Genomic DNA, 23,424 nt, shown 5'->3' on the forward strand with positions numbered 1-23,424 from the left:
TATGCTTCATTTGCAAAATGGGCAGTTTGGGCTTTAGAAATCAGTCATGGACCCGGACTGCGATATTGCTCCGCTTGATAGATTTTGTTATGAAGGCTACTTTTTTGTGCAGCGTGAGTGGTGTAGAAAATCTGATATGGAGCATGTCATTTTATGTAATTGGTCAACGTAGTTATCATTTTTGAATATATAATTAATGTTTGTGGTTTTATTTTTTTTATTTAAAAATTTTGAATGATGAAAATATTTTTGTTCTTTGAAAAAATTTATGATGTCTTATTTTATGTTATGATATTCTGCGTATATGTGGAAAGTAATAATTTTAATACAGGATGTCATAATATGTTAGAGGATGTCATAAATTTTTTTAAAGAGTAGGAGTATTATCGTTATTCAAAATTTTTAAACAAAAGAAAAAAATTACAGGAATTAAATATGCATTGAAAAATAATTAGGTAAAAATATTTTTTTCTATATTATGATATTTTAAGTCATATTATAGTATTTTATATTTAGAAAGTCATAATTTGATGCAGAATGTCATAAGATGTCATAATTTTTTGAGTCATATTATGATATTTTACATATAAGATATTATAATTTTTTTAAAAATAAAATATTTTTATTATATAAATTTTTTAAATAAAAAAATAAAATTATAAATATTAAATATATATTAAAAAATAATAATTATATGGATCAATCATATAGAATAATGTACTTTATATAGAATGTTGCATTTTATATTGAAATCTATGTTGAATTTTTTGCATGGTGCACAAAGAATTTGCCTGTTATGAATGGTCACGCAGAGTTCGTGCGATGTCCGCAAAAAATTGACTCAGTGTCTTGTCTAGTCTCTTCTGCCACGTTCGCAGTTCTTCCATGCTCATCAAAGCATTTCGTTCTAGAAAAATGCGTACGGGTGGACTGGGAAATGTAAAAGGTATGATTTCAATTGTTGTATTTATAGAACATTCAGAAATATTTAAAAGCATATTCATGTTTAGGTCCACCGAAGGGATGGAGTTAGTGAAACTTCTGTCGTTATGAGGAAAAATCCCCATCCTAAGAAGTACGTGAGAAACAGTTTAGGAAGCATTTGCAAACAACGAGATAGCATTGGAAGTTCGATGGATGGCATTGATGACATGTAATAAGCGTATTGGTAGAAATTTCAATTTCCTTCTTCTGGTTTTGTCTGCGCATGAATTTTATATTAAACATCTCTATGAATAAGTTAGATCAAGTTTTTTAAAATTGAGTGGTCTCTATGTCCATTATATAACTTAGGCTAGTTGTTACTAAAAAGAAAAAAAGCCTACTCGATCAATCTTGTTGCATAGAATGGAAAGATATAATGGTTATTATTTTCAGTATTTTTTTTTATAACCATCTGTTATTATACAATTAACGGATATTATTTTTATTTGTACCTCTTTATAAGGCTGGAATTGGGCTCAGACCGGCCCGAGGCTCATCGGGCCAGTCCGACTTCGGATTGGGCTTTGGGTTAGACCCAAAACAATTCATGTCAGGTTTGGATCTAATTATAGAACCTCTTTGTTTTTTGGATCGAGATCAAGTATATTTTTGGCCCCACCTAGGTCCGAACTCGAAACCCAGTCCAACTTCTCAATTCAAATCCCACGGTGCATAACGCGCCATGTTGCCTCTTGTATTTAACCAATTTCTAATTACACACTATCCACTGTGCATATGTTCCGAAATTTGCCCCTTCTCAATTCTCTCTAGACCGCCCCAAGCCCTAACCATCTCCGGACCTCCCCAAGCTTTAGAGCTCCCGTTCACCTTGTTCGCTTTAGCAAGGATGGTGGTGCCCTCCATCTCGCCATCGTCGACAGCCGCTGCACCATCGTCGTTGTCCCCAACGACCCCGACCTCATTAACACCAGTCCGTACCACCCATGAACATTATTGATATTTCCATCTCTGAAGGTGTGGCGGTAATGGCCACTTCACCTTCATCAACAAATTCACCTTCGCCGACCTCTTCTTCCTCTTTTGTTGTGCCTAAAGGGGCTCTGGAGGTAGCCCTGATGGCCTCTATGGTCCCATGGACTTTGCTTGCTCTAAATCTAAGTTTTCGAAGGCCAGCGTCACCTTTGCCAATATCGCTGATACTGATCAAGCCAAGCTCGAGCTCCAGAAGGTCATTGTCTTTGCTGGAGAGTAAGTAGTCATCGTCATTGTTGTGGTTGGAGCAAGTTAGGGCTTAGGTTTTTTTTTTTTTTATAAGAGAAAAAAGAGATGGTGTGGATCGTGAGCTCAATTGGGTTCGTATCGGATTCGGATCTGAGTCTTTCAAAAAAATCTCAGGCCTAAGCTTGGCCAAAAGCCTCAAAAAAGATTTCAAGCTGGGCTCAGATAGGGTTATGGCGTGACCCAGTCCAGTCCACTTCCAGCCCTATCTTCTTATCAATAAAATAATATTTTTATATCTTTTTTTCCTCAAAATTTCTCTAAAAATGGTTATATAGTTCCACAAGAATATTATTTTAGCAATAAAAAATGAAGGAAAAGATAATGTCGTTATTTTTCTTTCATTTTCTATTATAATAGTGTCATAATAATTGTTGGTGCAAAAATCTGCCTGCGCCGGAGAAGCTGGAGTTGAGGAAGCCGCGGTCGCCGCCGGGACCTGCAAGGGAAGTCTAAACCGGAGGTGGGGTTGCTCCGGCAAGACCCTCCGACGCTCAAGTCAGTTCTCTGCCTCAACAAGAATTGAGTGCTCGAACAGAGAGTTTAGCAGAGTTTTAAGATAAGGCAAAAGAGCTTAAAGAATAACGTATCTGAGTCCCCCTTTTATAGGCGGGGGAGGCAACGGACTGATGGCGACGTTTGTAACCGCCTGGTAGTGGACCGCCCATGGTCAGGGGAATTGATTGCGAAAGATAATGGAGCAGACACGTGGCCATCATCATAGCCCGCTGCAGGTAGTGGAGCGGCGTCCGTTGCCGCTAGTTGTCAGCGAGTAGTGGGATCGTGCAGCACCTGCCGCAGGGAGCGGAGCAGCATCATAGCTGTCGACACAGCCTGTCAGAGAGTAGTGGGATCGTGCAGCACCTGCCGTAGAGAGCGGAGCAGCATCATAGCTGTCGACACAGCCTGTCAGAGGGTAGTGGGATCGTGCAGCACCTGTCGCAGGGGGAGGTGGAGCTGCGCGGAATCCACTACAGGAAGTGGAACAGGATCTTGGCAGTTATTGTTATCTGCCAAGGGACGCGGATCTGTCGATCAAGGCTCGACAGCGGTCGGAGTTCGGCCTTTGCAGGAGTCCGGGAGGAGTCCCCCCCTCGGTTGAGGTCGTGGGTGGGGTTCGGCTCCAGCGGCTGATGCTGAGGTCGGAGCTTGGCTCCCGTAGGAGTCCGGGTGAAACCCTCTCGGAACTGAAGTTGCAGGCGGGGCCTGGCTCTCGTAGGAATCCGGACGGAGTCGTCCTGCTGCCGATGGAGGAGCCCGGCTCCCGTAGGAGTCCGGGCGGAGTCGTGCTGATGTCGAATTCGTCTAAAGTCCGGCTCCCGTAGGAGTCCGAGCGGAGCCGTACTACTGTTGAAGGAGGAGTCCGGCTCCCGTAGGAGTCCGGGCGGAGCCGTACTGCTGTTGAAGGAGGAGCCCGACTCCCGTAGGAGTCCGGGCGGAGCCGTGCTGATGTTGAAGGAGGAGCCCGACTCCCGTAGGAGTCCGGACGGAGCCGTACTGCTGTTGGAGGAGGAGCCCGGCTCCCGTAGGAGTCCGGGCGGAGCCGTACTGCTGTTGGAGGAGGAGCCCGGCTCCCGTAGGAGTCCGGGCGGAGCCGTGCTGATGTCGAATTCGTCTGGAGCCCGGCTCCCGTAGGAGTCCGGGCGGAGCCGTACTGCTGTTGAAGGAGGAGCCCGACTCCCGTAGGAGTCCGGACGGAGCCGTACTGCTGTTGGAGGAGGAGCCCAGCTCCCGTAGGAGTCCGGGCGGAGCCGTGCTGATGTTGAAGGAGGAGCCCGGCTCCCGTAGGAGTCCGGGCGGAGCCGTACTGCTGTTGGAGGAGGAGCCCGGCTCCCGTAGGAGTCCGGGCGGAGCCGTGCTGATGTCGAATTCGTCTGAAGCCCGGCTCCCGTAGGAGTCCGGGCGGAGCCGTACTGCTGTTGAAGGAGGAGCCCGGCTCCCGTAGGAGTCCGGGCGCAGCCGTACTGCTATTGGAGGAGGAGCCCGGCTCCCGTAGGAGTCCGGGCGGAGCCGTACTGCTGTTGAAGGAGGAGCCCGGCTCCCGTAGGAGTCCGGGCGGAGCCGTACTGCTGTTGGAGGAGGAGCCCAGCTCCAGTAGGAGTGCGGGTATTTTATACCCAATACCAGTCCCCCTACTTCCGAGTTTGAATTTCAAGCGAAGGAAGTACACAGAGAGAGATGCGCGCAGCCGGAATCGCCCCTTCGAACTTTGCGCACTGCCGCCCCCATTTAATGCGCGTACGTCAGAATCCGTTTTTCGGTGAAGGTGACTTGAAAAGTCTTTTCGGAGTTTCCGTCGAAACGCGGTCCCAAGCGTCGCTCTGCGGGAATTCGCGAGCGGTCAACCCTTGATGGTGGTGAAGGGGATAAGCGCGCCACGCGGCACACGCCATTTGGCCCAGGAATACCCGCTGCCATAATTACGCCAGGATCCATCGGCTATTTAAATCCCTCAGTCCCTTCGTGATTTCATCCTGGCGTGATTCTTTCATCTGAGAGTCCTGCTTCTCTCGCCCCGGTTCCTGTCTCCTCCCCTTATACCATGTTATCCACTCGGGAGGCTGTCCTCGAGGGAATTCTTAGGGTTTGGAGGAAGGAGAGAAGGAAAATGGCGGCCGGTGGGAATCTCCGTCGTCCCAAAAGGAGCCCAAGGAAGAATTCCTTCAACAACAAGGGTTTAATAACGGGGGCTGTCGGTGAGGTTGTTCTGTCCGCGAATCTCGGAGTAGCAAGGCAGGGTGATACCGGTCAAGAGGGCAGAATAGCCGTTACAAGCCATGACGGGATCCTTGACGCCGTCGGGGCTGAGAGACCAGAGGCGGTCGGTGTCGATGGTGGGGCAGTAGAACTTGTTGCGGGGACGGTGGAAGTAACGCATGCCGACCTTGCCGGAGCGTCTCGAGCGGCGGCCGTCGTTGTCTCCTCCGCCTCCGGGGATCTACCCCGCCCCTTTCCTGTTAAGGTTGGGACCTCGGGAACAGAATGAGGCGAGATGGGCGAGAGCTTGTCTGCATCTTGTGTTAAATAGTTGTCTGCCGAACTTCTTCATTTTCCTTTCCTTCTCTTTGTCTGTGTTACGTCGTTCCAGGGTCGTCAGCGACCTTTTCAGTTCATGTCGTTCGGAGATACCCGCTTGTCAGGTTTGCCTGGATTTTTCTCCGCTGAAGTCGAGGCTAAGTTCGGCCCCCTTGATAGTCCGAACGGAGAAGCCCTCCAGAGGTTGGAGTAGCTCGATTCTCGTAAAAGTCGGGGCAGAGTTTTTCTGTAATCAAAGTCACAAACAAAGCCCGGCTTCCGTAGAAGTCCGGGTGGAGCTGTCCTGTAGCTGATGTTAACGGTAGAGCCCGGCTCCCGTGGGAGTCCGGGTGAAGTATTTTTTGCGGCGGAACCCGACTCCCGTAGGAGTCCGGGTGAAGTCCCTTTGGCGGCGGAACCCGGCTCCCGTAGGAGTCCGGGTGAAGTCCCTTTGACGGCGGAACCCGGCTCCCGTAGGAGTCCGGGCGAAGTCTCCTTGGTGTAGGAACCCGGCTCCCGTAGGAGTCCGGGCGAAGTCTCTTTGGCGGCGGAACCCGGCTCCCGTAGGAGTCCGGGCGAAGTCTCTTTGGCGGCGGAACCCGGCTCCCGTAGGAGTCCGGGTGAAAGAAGGGCAGACATCGCTCGACCGACCTTGCGACAAAGCGATTAAGAGCCGCAACTCTTCCCGTGAGGCACTGAACCTCTTTGATCGATCTTGGGGCAATCATATTTTGGATGGCGCGGATTTTCTCCGGATTGGCCTCGATCCCGCGCCCTGATACCATGAAGCCCAGGAACTTCCCCGAGGTTACCCCGAAGGCGCATTTGGTTGGGTTCAGCTTCATTCTATACTTTCGAAGAGCGCCAAAGGTTTCTTCGAGGTCGGTGACATGATTCCCGGAAGACCTGCTTTTCACGAGCATATCGTCCACATAAACTTCCATATTTCGGCCGATCTGCTCCTTGAAGATTTTGTTCACCAGTCGTTGATAGGTTGCCCCCGCGTTCTTGAGGCCGAACGGCATAACCCTGTAGCAGTAAAGGCCGCGATTAGTGATAAAAGCAGTCTTTTCTTCGTCTTCCGATGCCATCCTAATCTGGTTATAGCCGGAGAATGCGTCCATAAAAGTGAGAAGCTCGTGGCCCGAGGTAGCATCCACCAGTTGGTCGATCCTGGAAAGGGGGTAGCTGTCCTTTGGACAAGCCTTGTTCAGCTTTTTGAAATCGATACACATCCTCCACTTGCCGTTTGCTTTCTTAACCAAGACAACATTGGAGATCCATTCCGGATAGTTGACCTCCTTGATGAATCCGGCCTTGAGAAGTTTATCCACTTCCTCGGCTATTGCCTTCTGCCTCTCCGGGGCGTGACTCCGGATTTTTTCTTTTGTTGGCCGGTGTTTAGGGTCGACCGCCAGATGATGTTCCATGACTTCTGTGTCAATCCCCGGCATATCCGCCGGGACCCATGCGAAAACGTCTGCATTCCTTCGGAGGAAATCCACGAGATGCGTCCGCACCTCCTTTTCCAGGTTGGAGCCAATTAACACCACATGCTCCGCATTCCCATCATTCAAAGGAATTGGTATTAGGTCCTCGATCGGGCCGCCCCTCTCTTCAGTGAGGTCGTCGCGCGCATCCAACCCGTCGACGGGACAGAGGTCCGCTTGATCGCTTCTTTGCAGGGTAATATTGTAGCAGTGCCTGGCCAGCGCTTGGTCTCCCCGAACTTCTCCAATCCCCTTGTCAGTGGGAACTTCAATTTCAAATGGTAGGTTGAAACAACGGCTTTGAGGGCATTGAGGCCGGGTCGGCCAAGAATTGCGTTGTAGGCAGATGGCGCCTTTACCACCAGAAAATTCACCAGGGCTCTGGACTGCTTTGGATGCTGACCCGCGGTCACAGTTAGAGCTATCGTTCCTTCCGTCGGAACGGAGTCACCAGTAAACCCTATCAAGGGGGAGCACATCGGCCTTAGATGACCGCCAAGAGCGGCCATTCTCGAAAAGGCACTGTAGAATAAGATGTCGGCCGAACTTCCGTTGTCGACGAGAATGCGACGGACATCATAATCTGCTATATTCAAAGAAACTACGACCGCGTCGTTATGAGGGAATTGGACTCCCTGGGCATCTTCTTCAGTGAAGGCTATGGGTTCTTCAACTTTTTGCCGCTTGAGGGGTGCAGCTGATGTGATAATTGCCTCCTGCCGGGATTCCCCCGAGATGACGTTGACGGAATCTGGCGAAGACTGGTCATCCGGCCATCCTTTATCAGCAACCATAGCTGGAGGTAGTTGTGCAGAAACCTCGCGAGAGGGCATCGGATGGGGAAAAGAGGATGGGATGCCGGAAAAGATGGCCGGAAGTGGATCCGTTGAGCGCTCCTTCAAGAACAAGGGTGCTGCGAAGACACACGCCCTTCCTCTAGCGCCAATCCTGTTGGTGCAAAAATCCGCCTGCGCCGGAGAAGCTGGAGTTGAGGAAGCCGCGGTCGCCGCCGGGACCTGCAAGGGAAGTCTAAACCGGAGGTGGGGTTGCTCCGGCAAGACCCTCCGACGCTCAAGTCAGTTCTCTGCCTCAACAAGAATGGAGTGCTCGAACGGAGAGTTTAGCAGAGTTTTAGGATAAGGCAAAAGAGCTTAAAGAATAACGTATCTGAGTCCCCCTTTTATAGGCGGGGGAGGCAACGGACTGATGGCGACGTTTGTAACCGCCTGGTAGTGGGCCGCCCATGGTCAGGGAAATTGATTGCGAAAGATAATGGAGCAGACACGTGGCCATCATCATAGCCCGCTGCAGGTAGTGGAGCGGCGTCCGTTGCCGCTAGTTGTCAGCGAGTAGTGGGATCGTGCAGCACCTGCCGCAGGGAGCGGAGCAGCATCATAGCTGTCGACACAGCATGTCAGAGAGTAGTGGGATCGTGCAGCACCTGCCGTAGGAAGCGGAGCAGCATCATAGCTGTCGATACAGCCTGTCAGAGGGTAGTGGGATCGTGCAGCACCTGTCGCAGGGGGAGGTGGAGCCGCGCGGAATCCACTACAAGAAGTGGAATAGGATCTTGGCAGTTATTGTTATCTGCCAAGGGACGCGGATCTGTCGATCAAGGCTCGGCAGCGGTCGGAGTTCGGCCTTTGCAGGAGTCCGGGAGGAATCCCCCCTTGGTTGAGGTCGTGGGTGGGGTTCGGCTCCAGCGGCTGATGCTGAGGTCGGAGACTGAGGTCGGAGCTTGGCTCCCGTAGGAGTCCGGGTGAAACCCTCTCAGAACTGAAGTTGCAGGCGGGGCCTGGCTCCCGTAGGAATCCGGACGGAGTCGTCCTGCTGCCGATGGAGGAGCCCGGCTCCCGTAGGAGTCCGGGCGGAGCCGTGCTGATGTCGAATTCGTCTGAAGCCCGACTCCCGTAGGAGTCCGAGCGGAGCCGTACTGCTGTTGAAGGAGGAGCCCGGCTCCCGTAGGAGTCCGGGCGAAGCCGTACTACTGTTGAAGGAGGAGCCCGGCTCCCGTAGGAGTCCGGGCGGAGCCGTGCTGATGTTGAAGGAGGAGCCCGGCTCCCGTAGGAGTCCGGACGGAGCCGTACTGCTGTTGGAGGAGGAGCCCGGCTCCCGTAGGAGTCCGGGCGGAGCCGTGTTGATGTCGAATTCGTCTGGAGCCCGGCTCCCGTAGGAGTCCGGGCGGAGCCGTACTGCTGTTGAAGGAGGAGTCCGGCTCCCGTAGGAGTCCGGACGGAGCCGTACTGCTGTTGGAGGAGGAGCCCGGCTCCCGTAGGAGTCCGGACGGAGCCGTGCTGATGTCAAATTCGTCTGAAGCCCGGCTCCCGTAGGAGTCCGGGCGGAACCGTACTGTTGTTGAAGGAGGAGCCCGGCTCCCGTAGGAGTCCGGGCGGAGCCGTACTGTTGTTGAAGGAGGAGCCCTGCTCCCGTAGGAGTCCGGGCGGAGCCGTACTGCTGTTGGAGGAGGAGCCCGGCTCCAGTAGGAGTGCGGGTATTTTATACCCAACAATAATCATTATATTTCAGTGATTGTTTAATATTATAGAATTAAAAATTATTTTTTTGATAAGTATTGTAGTGTGACCCATAACGGTTTTGGTGGGGACCGTTATAACGTGATCGTGCGTCATTTTCAAACAATAGTCTACCTGAAGCAATCTGGGTCCGAGAGAAGGGCGTAAAACCAGGAAGGAAAGATAAGGAGGCGGCGATGGTGTCGACCGAGTCGGTGGTTGGAGCGCAGCGGTGCCGTTCTAGAGGGCGGCGGGCATGAGGTACATAACCCAATCCTGGGCATGCATTGTGTGGAGATTCACCGCGCTAGCAATGTAATACGCCAATATAAATCCAATTTATCCTGTCTTATCCTGGAACTAGATATAGTATCAACTTCTCAAATGAGAACAGCATGTTTCATTACGGCAACACCTGAAGCCAGACAAACTGTGACGATCTTCCTGAAATCCCACCTTTAATGGTGCCAAGAAACTTCCCCACCCAAACTCATTCTATTCCTAGTAGAATCCCACTATAGCCATGCAAGCCCCAACGCCACACCCAACAAACACATCCCCTCGATATGGTAATAGAGCAAAATGAAGGACATGCCTGATCCACCACCTTACAAAGTTGATGCTAACTTCTGCCACTAGTGGAACTGCGGATATATGAGTTCCAGCGTTCTAGGCGAAGGGAGCCCGTTCATAGCATTGGGAAGAAGAACGTAAGCAATGCAATCTTATCCAAGAGATTTTTTAGTTGGTTGTACTGATGAGGATGGAAGGATACGGGGATATTTTTCGGGTGAATGATGCTTTTGCAGATGGAACCTTCTTTAAGAGAGCTTTCCAGTTGGGAATGTTGGGGCAGTGAGTGCACACTCCGCCGCTCTATAAGAATGTCTGTGCTGATCGAAAGTCCTAAAATGAAGAGGATGAGCTATCTACGGTGATGTTGTTTCAGAAGGATAAGTTTCCATCCAACAATTTTTAATGATATGCACTTGCGGCCCTGCCCTTTACACCAATGACGGGATTGGGATTCAAATAATAATATGGAAGCAGGTGGTATTTGCCATTGTGATTTAGATGTGTTTAGCTGCATCTTATCTTATCAGTTTCTCTGCTATTTGAGGCTTGTGGATGAAATGTGCTCAGCCGCACTTTGCGGGTGCTTTGGATGACTTCTGTTTCATTTTATGAGCGCGTCTTTAGTCATGCTTAAGAAGGAGTGCTTTTGATGACTTTCGCTTCATTTAGAATTAGTCATGATATTCATGATCCAAATTTTATTTATTTAAGTTGCATTATATCCTTTAAATGTTGGACCATGATAATTCAAATTGTGTCCCATGATAGAAGTTCTCCTGAAGTGTCTGGAGAGACCAGAAGCCAAATATTTAGGAGTTGCTTGGAAGACTGATTGCACAGGGCAGGGGAGCAAAATAGACCTGATCCGAGTGCCATTTCAACTATATAAAAGCTGACGTGGGTTCAGCAACGCATAGGCAAAAGGATTGAACCAGCAGCAGCAAAATCAGGGCTCAATAACAGTTAGGAAACACAGGCGGTATCACACAGATATGTGCCATAAACATCCACATAGCGAAATAGAAACCTGAAGTAGAAGCAAACGAATGTATCAAGAGCTGAATTACTTGCCTCATAAACAAAAAGGGGAGGAAAAAAAAAAAAAGGCAAATTGACCTCGGATGAACTGTCATCAACCCTGAAGGGAACTTCAATTCGGCCTTGGAGTAGCCCACTCGACTCTGAGAATAAGATTATCATAACCATATCCATTGAGTTTGTTGATAGCTCTTTCAGCATCTTCCCTGTGAATGAAATTGACAAAACCGAAGCCCCGACTGACTCCAGTTTTCTGATCAACAGCAACATATACACGACTAACTGGACCGAAGGCACGAAAGAGCTCCAGAAGGTCAGGTTCGCGGGTATCCTCTGAAAGGTTGGTAACTCGGACTGAGTTCTCATCACGGCGTTTCATCTCCACCCCACTTCTATCGCCACCTCTCATGCCAGGGGGCACATATGTCCCCTTGCTAGTCCCAGATGCTGAAGCAGCATTCTCTGGCCCCAGGGACTTGTCAATGAAGCCGTCGGTCTGGGGCGCAAGATCCTTGTATGGGCACTTTGATGTCCAGTGATCACCCTTCTTACCACAAGTCCTGCATACCATGAGAACAGCACCTGCCTTTCCAGCTGCAGCCAGCACGTCCCCAGCTATGTTTGTTTCTTCTGCTTTGCTACCTGCACTTAAGTTATATTCTATCCCCAATTATCTCATATAAATAAGATGGAAACAAAAAGAATCATTCTTCAGTTTCTTTTAGGAGCAAAAAAAAAGTAAAGTGGGGAGAAGATACAAAACAAAATTAATCAATCAAATTTGGTCTTAGCAGATATTACGTTCAAAAAGGGAATTTTCTCAAGCAGTTTATAAAACAATCTGCTCAAACAAGGAAATGTGGCATGGAGTTGTTTCTGATTCCATGCACCTGATTCTGAGACATCAACCTCAACATTCTCAGCTCTACTCTCTCAGCTTAAGTTGTGCGGGGACTCTTTGCTGCCCAAAGATTGCCATGCATACTATAGATTTGCAGAGACTCCTCCCTTCCGACATCTAGTTTATATAGCCAGTCACATTACTTATCTATAAAATTATCACTGGTGTGATTTAAAATAACATACCACAGGTGCTTCATTCCTTTATCCACCTTGGATTGATCTGACTGAACATTACATCTTTCCATCTTTTATCGAATGGACCAAGGTAGCAAAAGCAGTTTATACTAAAAATAGTCTCTCCATTCAATTACGTCCTTAACTGTTTACAATCTCGATATACTATCCCTGCTCTGTAACAAACTAGCAAAGCCTTTCTGTAACAATAGAACAATGTGCTCATGTATGTAGATTTATTAACTTATCAACATCTCAAAAGTACTCAAATGGTTGATGTTAGGCAAACCTCAAGATGTTGAATATTTCAATTAATATTGCTGCTATCATGAACCAAAAGGCATACAAAAACTAATCTCTATCACATAAACAGCATCTCAAGATTGAATGATAACTTGGACTGACAAGACACAGCTACCTAAATAATATTGAATATCACTAGTGAAACTTAGCATTTCCAAACGACTTCTTTGCATTATACAAAAGAATGATGGGTTGCCTTGTCATCTTCCTTATGTCAACAAGATAGACTTTTCCTATAACTATCAGACTTAAAATAATAACTCATCTCAAAGTTAATGGCAATCCTTCATTTGAAGTTAGCAAGTAAATTACATTTCTAAGATCTTGCCAGCAACAAGATGTTAATTTAAGCAAGAAGGGTGTGACAGACTGCCGCATCTTTACTAGTTCATTAATCAAATTAACAATATATGTTTAGCAATATGCTTGTCAACTTTTGATAGAAATCATAAACCTAACTGATATACTAGATCAAACAAGGTAGCCATGCTAGAGTCCATCAGTCCATCATGTCGTAATCATGGTAAAGGAGACTTCCAAGGAAAGAGTATGGATCATAAGAAAAATGAAAACCAAAATATTATAGAACAAAAAAAATTCCAACTTGCTTTAAAGAATTAAAGTACAAGGTGTTCTTCAAATAATTGGCAACCAAGAGCAAAAATCTTTATGCGTAACTATTAAACAACCAAAGAAAGGAAGTTTAAAGCAAAACAAGAGCATACAAAAACCTTGTCATCCTGCTACTTTAAAACTTTATGTAAATCAAACCTAATATAGCATTAAAGAAGAAGCAGCCCCAAAAACACTAAGGATAACAAGATTAAAGAAATTTCCGGTCGCAAAATCCCAAATTGCTACGGGGCACAAAAGCGTGCTTCAAATAAATTAACTCCAAAAAAGGTCAAATTTTTAATATCACCCACCAAAAAGAAGCGATCTTTAATTTCTAGTCTAAGCAAAACCATAGCATCTAATCTTTCTAATCAACACAGATCCTTATATAAAAATAAAGAGGTCAAACGGAAGGAGGGTTGACCTGGGGCGCGGGGCCTTTCGAGCACGATCTCCTCGGTGGATACCATGGTGAGGCGGCTGCCGACGTCCTCGTGGACGGCGTCGCCGAATTTGGCCCAAGAGCGGCGCTCGAGGGCACGCTTGCTGAGGCGGGCGCGGGCGAGCTTGCGGACGCGGGTGGTGGTGGTGACCTTTACCTTGTTCCCCTCCTCGTCGAACCGATACTGGATCGTCTTCTTCACCCCGTTCTCGTCCGGCCCCAACACTACCGGCGGCGGAAGCAGAAAATCCAAGTCCCCCCCGTCATCCTCCTCCTCCAGCTCCCCCCACCGGAGCTTCTGCGGCGGCGCCGCCATCTCCTTCCTCCCCTTCTTCTTAGCCGGGAGCCAACAGCCTTTCTGATACTAGGCAGGTTAGGCCCCCGCTTATCTCACCCCTCTCCAGCCGTCGCTCTCCGGGCCTAGGAAAGCATAGACGGCTGTGATGCTGCATCCAATTTCCCCTTTTTCCTATTTTATTTATATTATGGAATATGGATGATACGATTCTACTTAACTTATGTTGTGCTCTCTTCCTTCTCTCGTTTGAGTTTGGAGGATTTTTTTTTTTAATATTATTTTTTTAATACTTATTTTCAAATTTAAGCCTTCTCATCTTACTTCCCAAAATACGAAAGAGGCAGTGAGTCGGCTGCCACATCACAAAATCGTGTTTTGAATCTATGGTTTCAAGATGACATGGCAGGCTAATAAAAAATTATATGTTCAAGATACAATTTTTTAAAATCATAGGCCAAACATGCGATTTCAGTTTGATTTCAAATTTAAAATGAAATTGCATCTTAAAGGTGCGATTTTTTTTTTCCTCTTTGTATCAAAGGGCCAGCGCAGGCGGAGGACATGCGGGTGTGGAATGGACAGTGATGGCCTGGACATCGTGAGAGGAGAGGGAGGCGGTAAGGAAGAGAGGTCCATGGCAGCATCACAGATGGGGTGTCCTGTATGTCGTGATTGGGGAGGGAGGCGATGAAGTGGCACGGACGGTGGTTTTTCGGCCCCAAGCCCGTAAGTGTTCCATCCTCAGTAAAAAAAAAAAAAGAAAAAAAAAAGGAAAAAAATGCCCTGTGACACCCCCATGCCCCCTGCACTGCACCCCACACAACCCATGGCTTGGTGAGCCCCCCAACCCTACGGGGATCCCTCCTTCTCTCAGGGCCCAGCGAAGCCCGCAACCCACGGCCCTCGCGGCTTCGCATGAACCTCCCCCCCTCCACCCACCTCCGACCTCGGTGTCTGCACCCCATGCCCCCCACGGTCCTCGCTCGTCACTTCTCCATGGTCCCCCATGCCCCCCATGCCTCACCCCATATCTCCCGCAGCTCGGCACCCTCTTTCCCCTAGCCTTAATAAAGCCTGCACCTCACGACTTTATGCGACCCTCCCCTCCCTCTGACCTTGACGAAGCTTGCACTCCATTGCTCCTCTGTAGCCCTCCATGCCCCCTTGAGCTGCACCATACACCCCCCATGGCATAGCGCCCCCACACGCCCCTCCTCACCCCCAAGCCCCCCTAAAGCTAGCACCCCACAGCTCCACACGATTTCCCCTTCTCCCCCAAACCCAATGAAGCCCACACCCTACACCCCCCTCGCGGCTTTGTGCGGGCCCCCCTCCCCCCTTCCACCCTCCCTTGGCCCGGTGCTCGCACCCCACGCCCCCCACCCCCACCTCCACCCCGCATGTCCTCCATCCATGCTTGCCCCTCGATGCAACGGGGGAGAAAAAAAATGGAATCGCATCTTCAAGATGTGATTTCTAATTGGCCTGCCACATCCTCTTGAAATCATAGGTTCAAAATGCGATTTCATGACATGCCAGCCGACTTGACGCATCTGCCATATTTTGAGAAATAAGATGAAAAAAGAAGTAAATTTAAAAATAAGTATTAAAAATAATATTTTAAAAAAATTTGAGTTAAGAAGCGTGTACTTTCTAAATATGGGTGAGTGCATATAAAGTTGGTTGATTTTATCGACTATATAGTAGGCTTATGTGTACCATATTGTGGTACTAAGACTCTTTTTGGCTAAGTTTTGAAAATACCAGAAAATATTTTCTGTTCTTTAGAAAGCACTTTGAGACAGTGATGTTTGATAAAAAATTAAAAAATTATTTTGATTTTATCAAAAAATTGAAAAGATCTATTTGAGGAAAGTTCTATTTTGAAGCTTTCTCCAAAAATACTTTCTGACTAATGTTGGAAAGCTATTTTGATTTGAATAAATTTTTTTAATGACAAAAATACCTACTAACAAATTTCATAATTATCATATTATATCATTATACTATAAAAATAATATAATATAATAAATTAATATAATAATATATTATAAATATATAATATAATCTATTATAGTATTATTATATTATTAAAATATAATTTGATATAACAATATCTATTAATAATATAATATAATCAGTTATATTATAATTTATTATTAGATTAAATTATAATCCATTATATTATATTACATTATATGTTACATCATAATAATAATAATATTATAATATAGCATATATTATATGATATTACATTATATGATAAAAATATTATACAATAAAATAATATTTTTAAAATATAATTATATTATATTATATTATAATATGATACTATATTATATGATAATAATATTATATAGTATAATAATATTTTAATATATAATATTATTTTTTACTACGTAATACTATGCAATATCTTTTATTATCATTTTATCACATTAAAAAAATTTTTATTTTAATTACCGGTTAAAATTTTAAAATATTTTATAAATATGATTATCAAATAGTAAAAAAAAATTTATAAAATTTTTATTTTTAAAAAATTTATTTTTCAAAAACTTCACTTTCAAAATTTCCAAACACCCTGCGGTTAACAACAATATCAAATAGAGCCTGATCTTCTTAACCGTTTGATTTATTTAGCCTCCACCATCGGGGCCCGCTGTCATCTGTCACTCAGATGAGTGAGAATATCAACAATCATTGATGGGTCGAAGGCGGCGTCACATAAAAAAAAAGGAAAAAAAAAGCAAGCCTTCCCTCTTTCTTGCCGATCGGTCCAATTATTGAACATTGGTGTTAAAGTGTTCTTTTTCCTTTTTTGAAAAAAAAATCATGCACTCTCATGCTGCGTTCATTAATTTAAACAAGAAAATATATTCTTTTCACTTCTTAAAGCCTAAAAAGTATAATTTGTATGCAAGCAGTAGAGCTTTTGGTACTAAAGACTTTTTTTAAGCTATAAGAGAATAGTTTACTAGTTTAGATTTCATCTGTCCGACCGTCGTGGCACTTAAAGGCCTTTGGAGCCATCACATGATGCATCGGTTGGTACAAGCAGAAAACTGTTTTAGGTATGACCTCTTTGGATATTCCTGAAAGCAAAATTCTTTATACACCATGAATAATATAAAAAATTTGATATAAAATATATTATTTTATATAATTAATTTATATAATCATTATTTTTTCAATATATATTTAATATCTATAATTTTATTTTTTATTTAAAAATTTTAAATGATGAAAATATCTTAATTTTTTAAAAAAAATTATGGCATTTTATGTACTTATGATACTTGCATGCAGGACGTCATAATTTTGACATAGAATGTCATAATATGTCATAGGATATTATAACTTTTTTCAAAATATAGGAGTAGTTTTGTCATTCAAAATTTTCAAACGAAAAAATGAAACTGAAGATATTAAATACGTATTGAAAAGTGATTGGACAAAAAATATTTCTTTTATATAGGGCTGATAAAATATGACCCAACCCGCCAACCCGACCCATGTTCGACCCGCCATGAACAGATTTGGGTTATAAACGGATCGATCTATTTAATCTTTTTAATAATTAGGTCGGATATGAGTTTTAGTTATCTGATCCGTTTAACCTGTTTAACCCCATTTAATATTTAGGTTGGGTTGAGTCAGATAACCTATTTAACCTGTTTAACCTATTTAACCTATTTCTGACCCATTTAACCCGATCTGTTTAACTTGTTTAACCCATTTAAGACCCGTTTAACCTATTTAAAATCTGTTTAACCTGTTTTTGACTCATTTAACTTGACCCGTTTAATCTGTTTAATCCGTTTAATCTGTTTAACCCGTTTAACTTAATTTGACCTATTTAATAAATGGGTTAAACGGATCGGGTCAGATTACCTATTTAATAAATAGGTCAGGTTTAGATTTGAATTTTTGACCCGTTTAATAAACAGGTCGGGTTTGGGTTGACCATTTTCTGATTTGATCCGTTTATGACCCGATCCGTTTATGACCGACTAGATCCCTTTGCCACCCTTACTTTTATATTATAACATTCTGGACCATATAATGACATCTTGAGTCATATTATGATATTTTATATATAGAAAATTATAATTTAATATAAAATATCATAATATGCCACAGGATGTCATAATTTTCTTATCCTACGTATAGGAAGTCATAAAATATCAATGATATCATAATTTTTTTCAAATAGTAAGGATATTTTCGTCATACAAATTTTTTAAACGAAAAAATAAAAATATAAGTATTAAATGTGCGTTGGAAAGCAATGGCTATGTGGACCAATCACATAAAGCGGTGTGCTTCACGTTGGATTTTTTACACCTCCTGCAGTGCACAAAAAAATTTTTATTTCTAAAAACATATTCTACAGAAATCATATCAAAGGGAGTTTGTAGATAGCACTGGAATTAGGCTAGAGCCAGCCCAAAGCCTATTGGATCGGACCAACTTAGAGTCAACCTTCAAACTTGGTCTAAAAAAAATTAGATTGTTTTTGGATCAAAATATAAAGCCTATTTGTTTTTCACTCCAGGCACGATATACCATTGGAGTGAAAGGCATTGATTTAATATTTGCTATGCTTAAATGGATTTTCTGGCTCACAAAAAGATTTCACTTAAATTTTGGTCATTACTCAAACAAACTCTTAGGATATGTTTGGTTGGAATATGTCAGATTATGGAATAACCTAATAATTCTTGAAAATTAATTATCTAAAAAAATAATTGTAGAGAAAAATAACTTTTATCGTGAAAAAATGATTCCAAAATATGACATTGGAAAGAGATTACTACATTTGGTTGCAGATAAATCTATATAGAAATATAATCAAATTTATAAATATATATTTAAATATAAAATAATTTTATAATATGAGAATAATATTGTCATCTTCAATTAGTTTTTATATAATGACTATGGTCACATAATTCTTTACATAATATCATCTCCATCTCAATTTTTTTGAAAAGTTCTTTATTGAATAAATTTGAAAAGACATCAAAACAAATTTAATGACTACGTATACAGTTTTATTGGAGGTATTTTTATTCAATATAGATTATCATCACTCAGAAATTTATCAAATGCCAACTTTTCATAGTATTTGTTTTACTTCGACAATAATTTGGATACATGAATGCCCATATGAATAGATTCTAGGAGTCATAGTTCAACTATTTTGAATAATGCAAGTTCATATTAGAAATAATATTATCATTCAATTATAGATTGTTGGATAAATGCCAGAGAAAAAGGAAGATAAATAAGAAAAAAAATAATGGGGATAGCTTGGGATGAGGTGTCTAAGAATGTTGCCCTGAAGCCACCGTAGCCTCTTCCAGAAGCAGGTAGAGGAGGTCGGCAATGGTTCCAGCATGCGGCTCCCCAAAGGCTTCTTTCATTGTTCCTCCTCTATGTGCAAAGAATGCAAAAGAAGATAGAATTATTGAGTGAGCTTTGGACTAAGATGAAAATTTATAGGCCGCATTACCTTAATGTTAGAAAAAACCAACTCGAGACAAAATTTTCCTAATCGACCAATAAACCTTGATCTTCCTAATGGGAACATGTAAAACGTGCCCTCAGCAGCCTTATTTAATTGCTAGCTTGTTGGAATAAAATAAAAGTTTAAAGTTTTAAAATAACAAAGTGGAGTTTAAAATCCAACAATCCTCTGTAAGGTTCAAAAGTCTCAAAATTAATAAATCAATTTTCGTGGCAACTTATACTGTAAAATAGATACTTGCAGGTGTCCTTGGAACTTGAATCTATATGTAGCATTGACAGTTTCAATCTAAGAATCCCCAGTGAACGAAGTTCTGAACTTGGTCATCGAACCAGACTTTAACAAATTACACAAAGTAGCCACCGAGGTGGTAGGCCTTTTCTTCCACCCTTGCAAGTGGAAAGATTCTGAAGGACCTCTCCTGGTGCCCCTTTTTTTCTACCAGAAAATTATGTGCCTGATAACTTGATTTTCTACCTATTAAACCTTCTTCATGGGATTTTTAATCTCAAAGGTTGTCTGATTTAACTATCATCTTTGCAAATATAGTTGTAAGTGTTTTTGAGTTTTTTTATGTCTTGATTGGGAGTTTGGGAAAGAAAAGAAAAGAAAAAAAAATATTAATAAGGAGAGAAAAGAAAAAAAAATGAGAATATCTTCTTTCTCTTGATTGAGAGTTTCAAAAAAGAAAAGAAAGTAATTTTTTTCCTTCTTGATTGGAAGCAAAGAAGAAAAAAAATATTATAATCTTTTTTTACTATTATAATCTGGAAAGAAATCCAAAAAATTCAATAAAAATATTAAAAAAAGATCTTATTTTTTATTTTTTTTTATCTTTTTTTATTTTTATTGATTTTTTTCATCTATGGCAGTCTCAATCAGATAGGAAGCTTAGGTGGGATGCTTAAAATACACCTTAGGATTGAAATGTAATATTAATTTTATTCATTAAAGGGGTAAGATGTAAATTATAAAAGATTTACTAACTCTCAATTTCTTTCTCTCCAATTTCGTTCGATTTGGAGGAGAAAAAAATTATGGATTTGAGGAGATTTGTATTCCCTCCGTTCTCCTTCTTTTTTTTTTTTTTATTTCTTTTATAAAAAAGCTCCTAACCAAGAAAAATAGTTTTTTTTTTTTTTTTTTCTCTCCTAACTAAGGCGTTGAAGGCAGGATCTGTGTTTTAAACTCTTAATAAGTGTTTTTGATGATAACTCTTAATAAATGTAGTCAACCGCTTGGATACATTAGTTCTGTTCCGGCTGAGCAGTCTATTTTCTTGCCCTTGCCTTTGGAGTGCCCATCTTAGGATCAACCGCCTTGCTTTTGTGAATGGGCTGTTGGAAGAGGGTATGGGATCCTCCACCTGCAGCAGAAGAAGAGGAGCTTTTCTGACAAGATAATCAATGGAACAGGATGGCAAGCATCAGAATTGTCTTACCCCCTACTGATGGTCCAACTTCTTGCATTGATGTCTCATCTGCCACTGGTGAAGATTCCATCGATAACCCTTCATTCTGTCTTTACACATTGAAAGAAGGAAGTGGTTTTTTTTTTTTTTTGGTAAAACAGAGAAGGCAGATTTTACTGTAGCCTGTAGGTTTGCAGTAGAATTGTTTTATCAGGGTTTGTTTGCAAACTATTTTTATTTTTGAATGTCAAATGCAAGGATTTAAGATAATCTGGTGTTTACGAGGTTTATATGTAATTATGTATCTTGGATGCTAAATATAAGAGAGGTTTTTTTTTCTCTCTCTTTTCATTTATAGGAGATCTCATGCAAACTAAGGTGGTGACAGAATATTTTCTCCTAGTAAGATACTATAGCTATGAATTGTTCGGATGGTGCCCCTTCTCATCCTTTTCAAGATACTATAGTTCCCATTAACACAGATATGGTAGGTATCTGCTGAAGCAGTGGAAGTTGCACTACATTGTGGATCTACGTGTTGAAATCATCAAACTTATTGGTGGCTGAAGGCTTCTAATTTTTAAAAGCTAGATTTCCGGTTCTTGTGGAAGGTAATTTCCTGTCGCCTAGGAAAGGCCAATGACCCGGAGGTCAAGGAAAACATTCGAGAATCTATGGACTACTCGGCATGTTGACTCTGACCATAGAAACAATTGAATGGTGATCCAAGTGGCGTATCGACCCGGAGGTCACTGGTAGACGTATGTCTCCGTCTCCTTCCCAGGAAGGCTTCAGCAGCCGTTGACTCCTTGGCAATGAAAGAAAGTGTTTCATCTCAAAGGATTTAATATTTTGGCTCATTTTATGTTTTTCTGATAAAATTAACAAATTGTGCAACCATAGCTCTCATTTTCGTAAGTCATTTACATGGCGTTGTGACCTAATGTAACATGTTATTACCATTCATATGCCTAGATCATTGCATCTTTTTTATTACTAGCTTGTGATGTGTAAAGGATATGGTTGTATAGCTTGCATATGGTTATTCTTTTACAATTTCTAGTAAATATTACCAAATGAATAATTTTTTAATTCGCATTCCATACTTATAACATGTATATAATTCTTTTCTTTGTTAAGATGACAGGCTAACTAATCCTCACCTTTTACCCATATTCCCACTTCATCCCAAGAGTGTGAGTCCAACTAGTCTCAAAACTTTCGACCTTTCCTACAAGTGGTAAGAGATGATAATAATTGAGCTAAAATTTGGTGGTTTGCAGCACAATTAAAATCCATCAAAAAGCCAAAAAAGCAAATACAATGTGGTAGCATGTCCCATCGTGGACTCAACTATCTTTGACGAATGCAGCATGGAAATCAAAAGAGAGTGGTAGAATACCTAAAATTGACATTGGAAAAGAGAGTCAGGATAAAAGGGTAGAGAATAGTGAATTGGGGATTAGACTTGGAGGGGTATATTAGTCATTTTAATTTTTTTTGATAAGTAGTGAGGGGGGACGAGAAGTTGGACTAAGTGCTGTTCTCCGGGTCGACACGGCCAAATGTTGACTCAGTCCGGGACTAAATATTATAGTTTGGTAAAAATAAAAAAAACTTTGCGTCACTACGATGACGGTGGCGATGGGGCGTTACAGGCACGGCATCTCTTGTCGCATTTGATTTTATCACGAATAGGGTACAGCAATCTTTGATGAACCAATGCGGGACACGTAATCATCATTTCTGGATACAAAGCTAATTAATTCTGTTCCAGTATTCTTCTGATACAGCAATCTTTCGTGAATTCCAGGGCCTTAATGACAAGTCGCCCAAAATAAACCAGCACCCTGGCAAGTCGTGATAACATACCCCCCCCCCCCTCTCCTTTTTTTTTTCCCCTTTATATTTTCTTGCTAGGTGATAGCATGCCATGTTAGCCTCTCTAGGTTTAGTAACTATTTAAAAAAAAAAAAACACAAAAAAAAATAAATATATTATTTAAAAAAATGGTAAAAATATGGCACGATTTGAGTCAGCTCTATCCTATATCTGAATTCGGTGAGAAACATTGACTTCAGCTTTGGATTGGGATCTACTAAAACAAGCAAGCTTTAAAACTCATCCGATTAATTATTGAATTTGAGTTAGGATTCCAATTTGTTTAGCATAAGCTTGTTTTTCCAAATTCAAACATTTCTCTTCGAATCCAAGCTTCTTTTCACCATTCTGAAGTAAGAGAGAAAGATGAAATCCGTTGGGTAAGTAATATTTTCCAATTCTTAAAGAACAAATCCTTTCTGTAGTATCGTTCTTTGGAATATTCTCATGTTTTGTTTATTCTATACTACAGATGAAAGACCTTCTACAAGGGAACCCATTTGATCGCATTTGATTAGAATATCTAAGTCTCTCTCTAATTCTTTCGCAACTCGTCTTTGGGCATATCTTATTGGATTGTCAAATATATCAGAAGCCGATTCAAATGCTTCATCAAACAATTTGCCGGGTACTCTGAGTACACTTGAGTCTAACTCCCAATACTTATTTATGATCTCTATATCTTTTCGCTTCTATCCGATGTCAACTCGTATGGCAAATATGCATTCTTTTCACTTAGGCAATCTTGGTCCAAAATCAAAGACTTTCAAGGATGGAAAACAAGTTTGTAAAAGCCTAAATGGAAGATGATAAAATTGCACAACACTGATCTTCCCAGCTCTCCTCATATAGGATTGCCAATAGCTTGAATATAGATGCTGTTTCCCACTTATTTCCTATATAGACTTCCAAGGATGGGAACTTTTCAGCTTTATTCTCAAATCCGCATCTTTATTTCCCACTTTCCCTTCTTTCATTGGTTATCTTTATGAATGATCCCGCTAATAAT

At 42.6% G+C, this 23,424-nt stretch overlaps 1 protein-coding gene across 1 annotated transcript; it reads right to left on the reverse strand.

The window, feature by feature from the left end:
- Positions 1 to 10,743: 10,743 nt before the first annotated feature.
- Positions 10,744 to 13,652, reverse strand: LOC105039594 (uncharacterized). Its single transcript, XM_010915793.2, has 3 exons — positions 13,275 to 13,652; positions 10,934 to 11,497; positions 10,744 to 10,844 (listed from the first exon to the last, which is right to left on the reverse strand). Exons 1-2 carry the CDS (start codon positions 13,606 to 13,608, stop codon positions 10,968 to 10,970), a joined length of 864 nt encoding a protein of 287 aa, XP_010914095.1. The 5' UTR covers positions 13,609 to 13,652; the 3' UTR covers positions 10,744 to 10,844; positions 10,934 to 10,967.
- Between the last annotated feature and the right edge of the window lie 9,772 nt (positions 13,653 to 23,424).

Source organism: Elaeis guineensis, chromosome 1 (assembly GCF_000442705.2).
Source record: "Elaeis guineensis isolate ETL-2024a chromosome 1, EG11, whole genome shotgun sequence".
Classification (NCBI taxonomy): Eukaryota; Viridiplantae; Streptophyta; class Magnoliopsida; order Arecales; family Arecaceae; genus Elaeis; species Elaeis guineensis.

Coding starts and splice junctions, on each gene's coding strand:
- LOC105039594 (XM_010915793.2), bottom strand. CDS start 13,608: ATGGCGGCGCCGCCGCAGAAGCTCCGGTGGGGGGAGCTGGAGGAGGAG. Junction 11,498..13,274: donor CGAAAGGCCCCGCGCCCCAG/GTCAACCCTCCT, acceptor ACTTAAGTGCAG/GTAGCAAAGCAGAAGAAACA.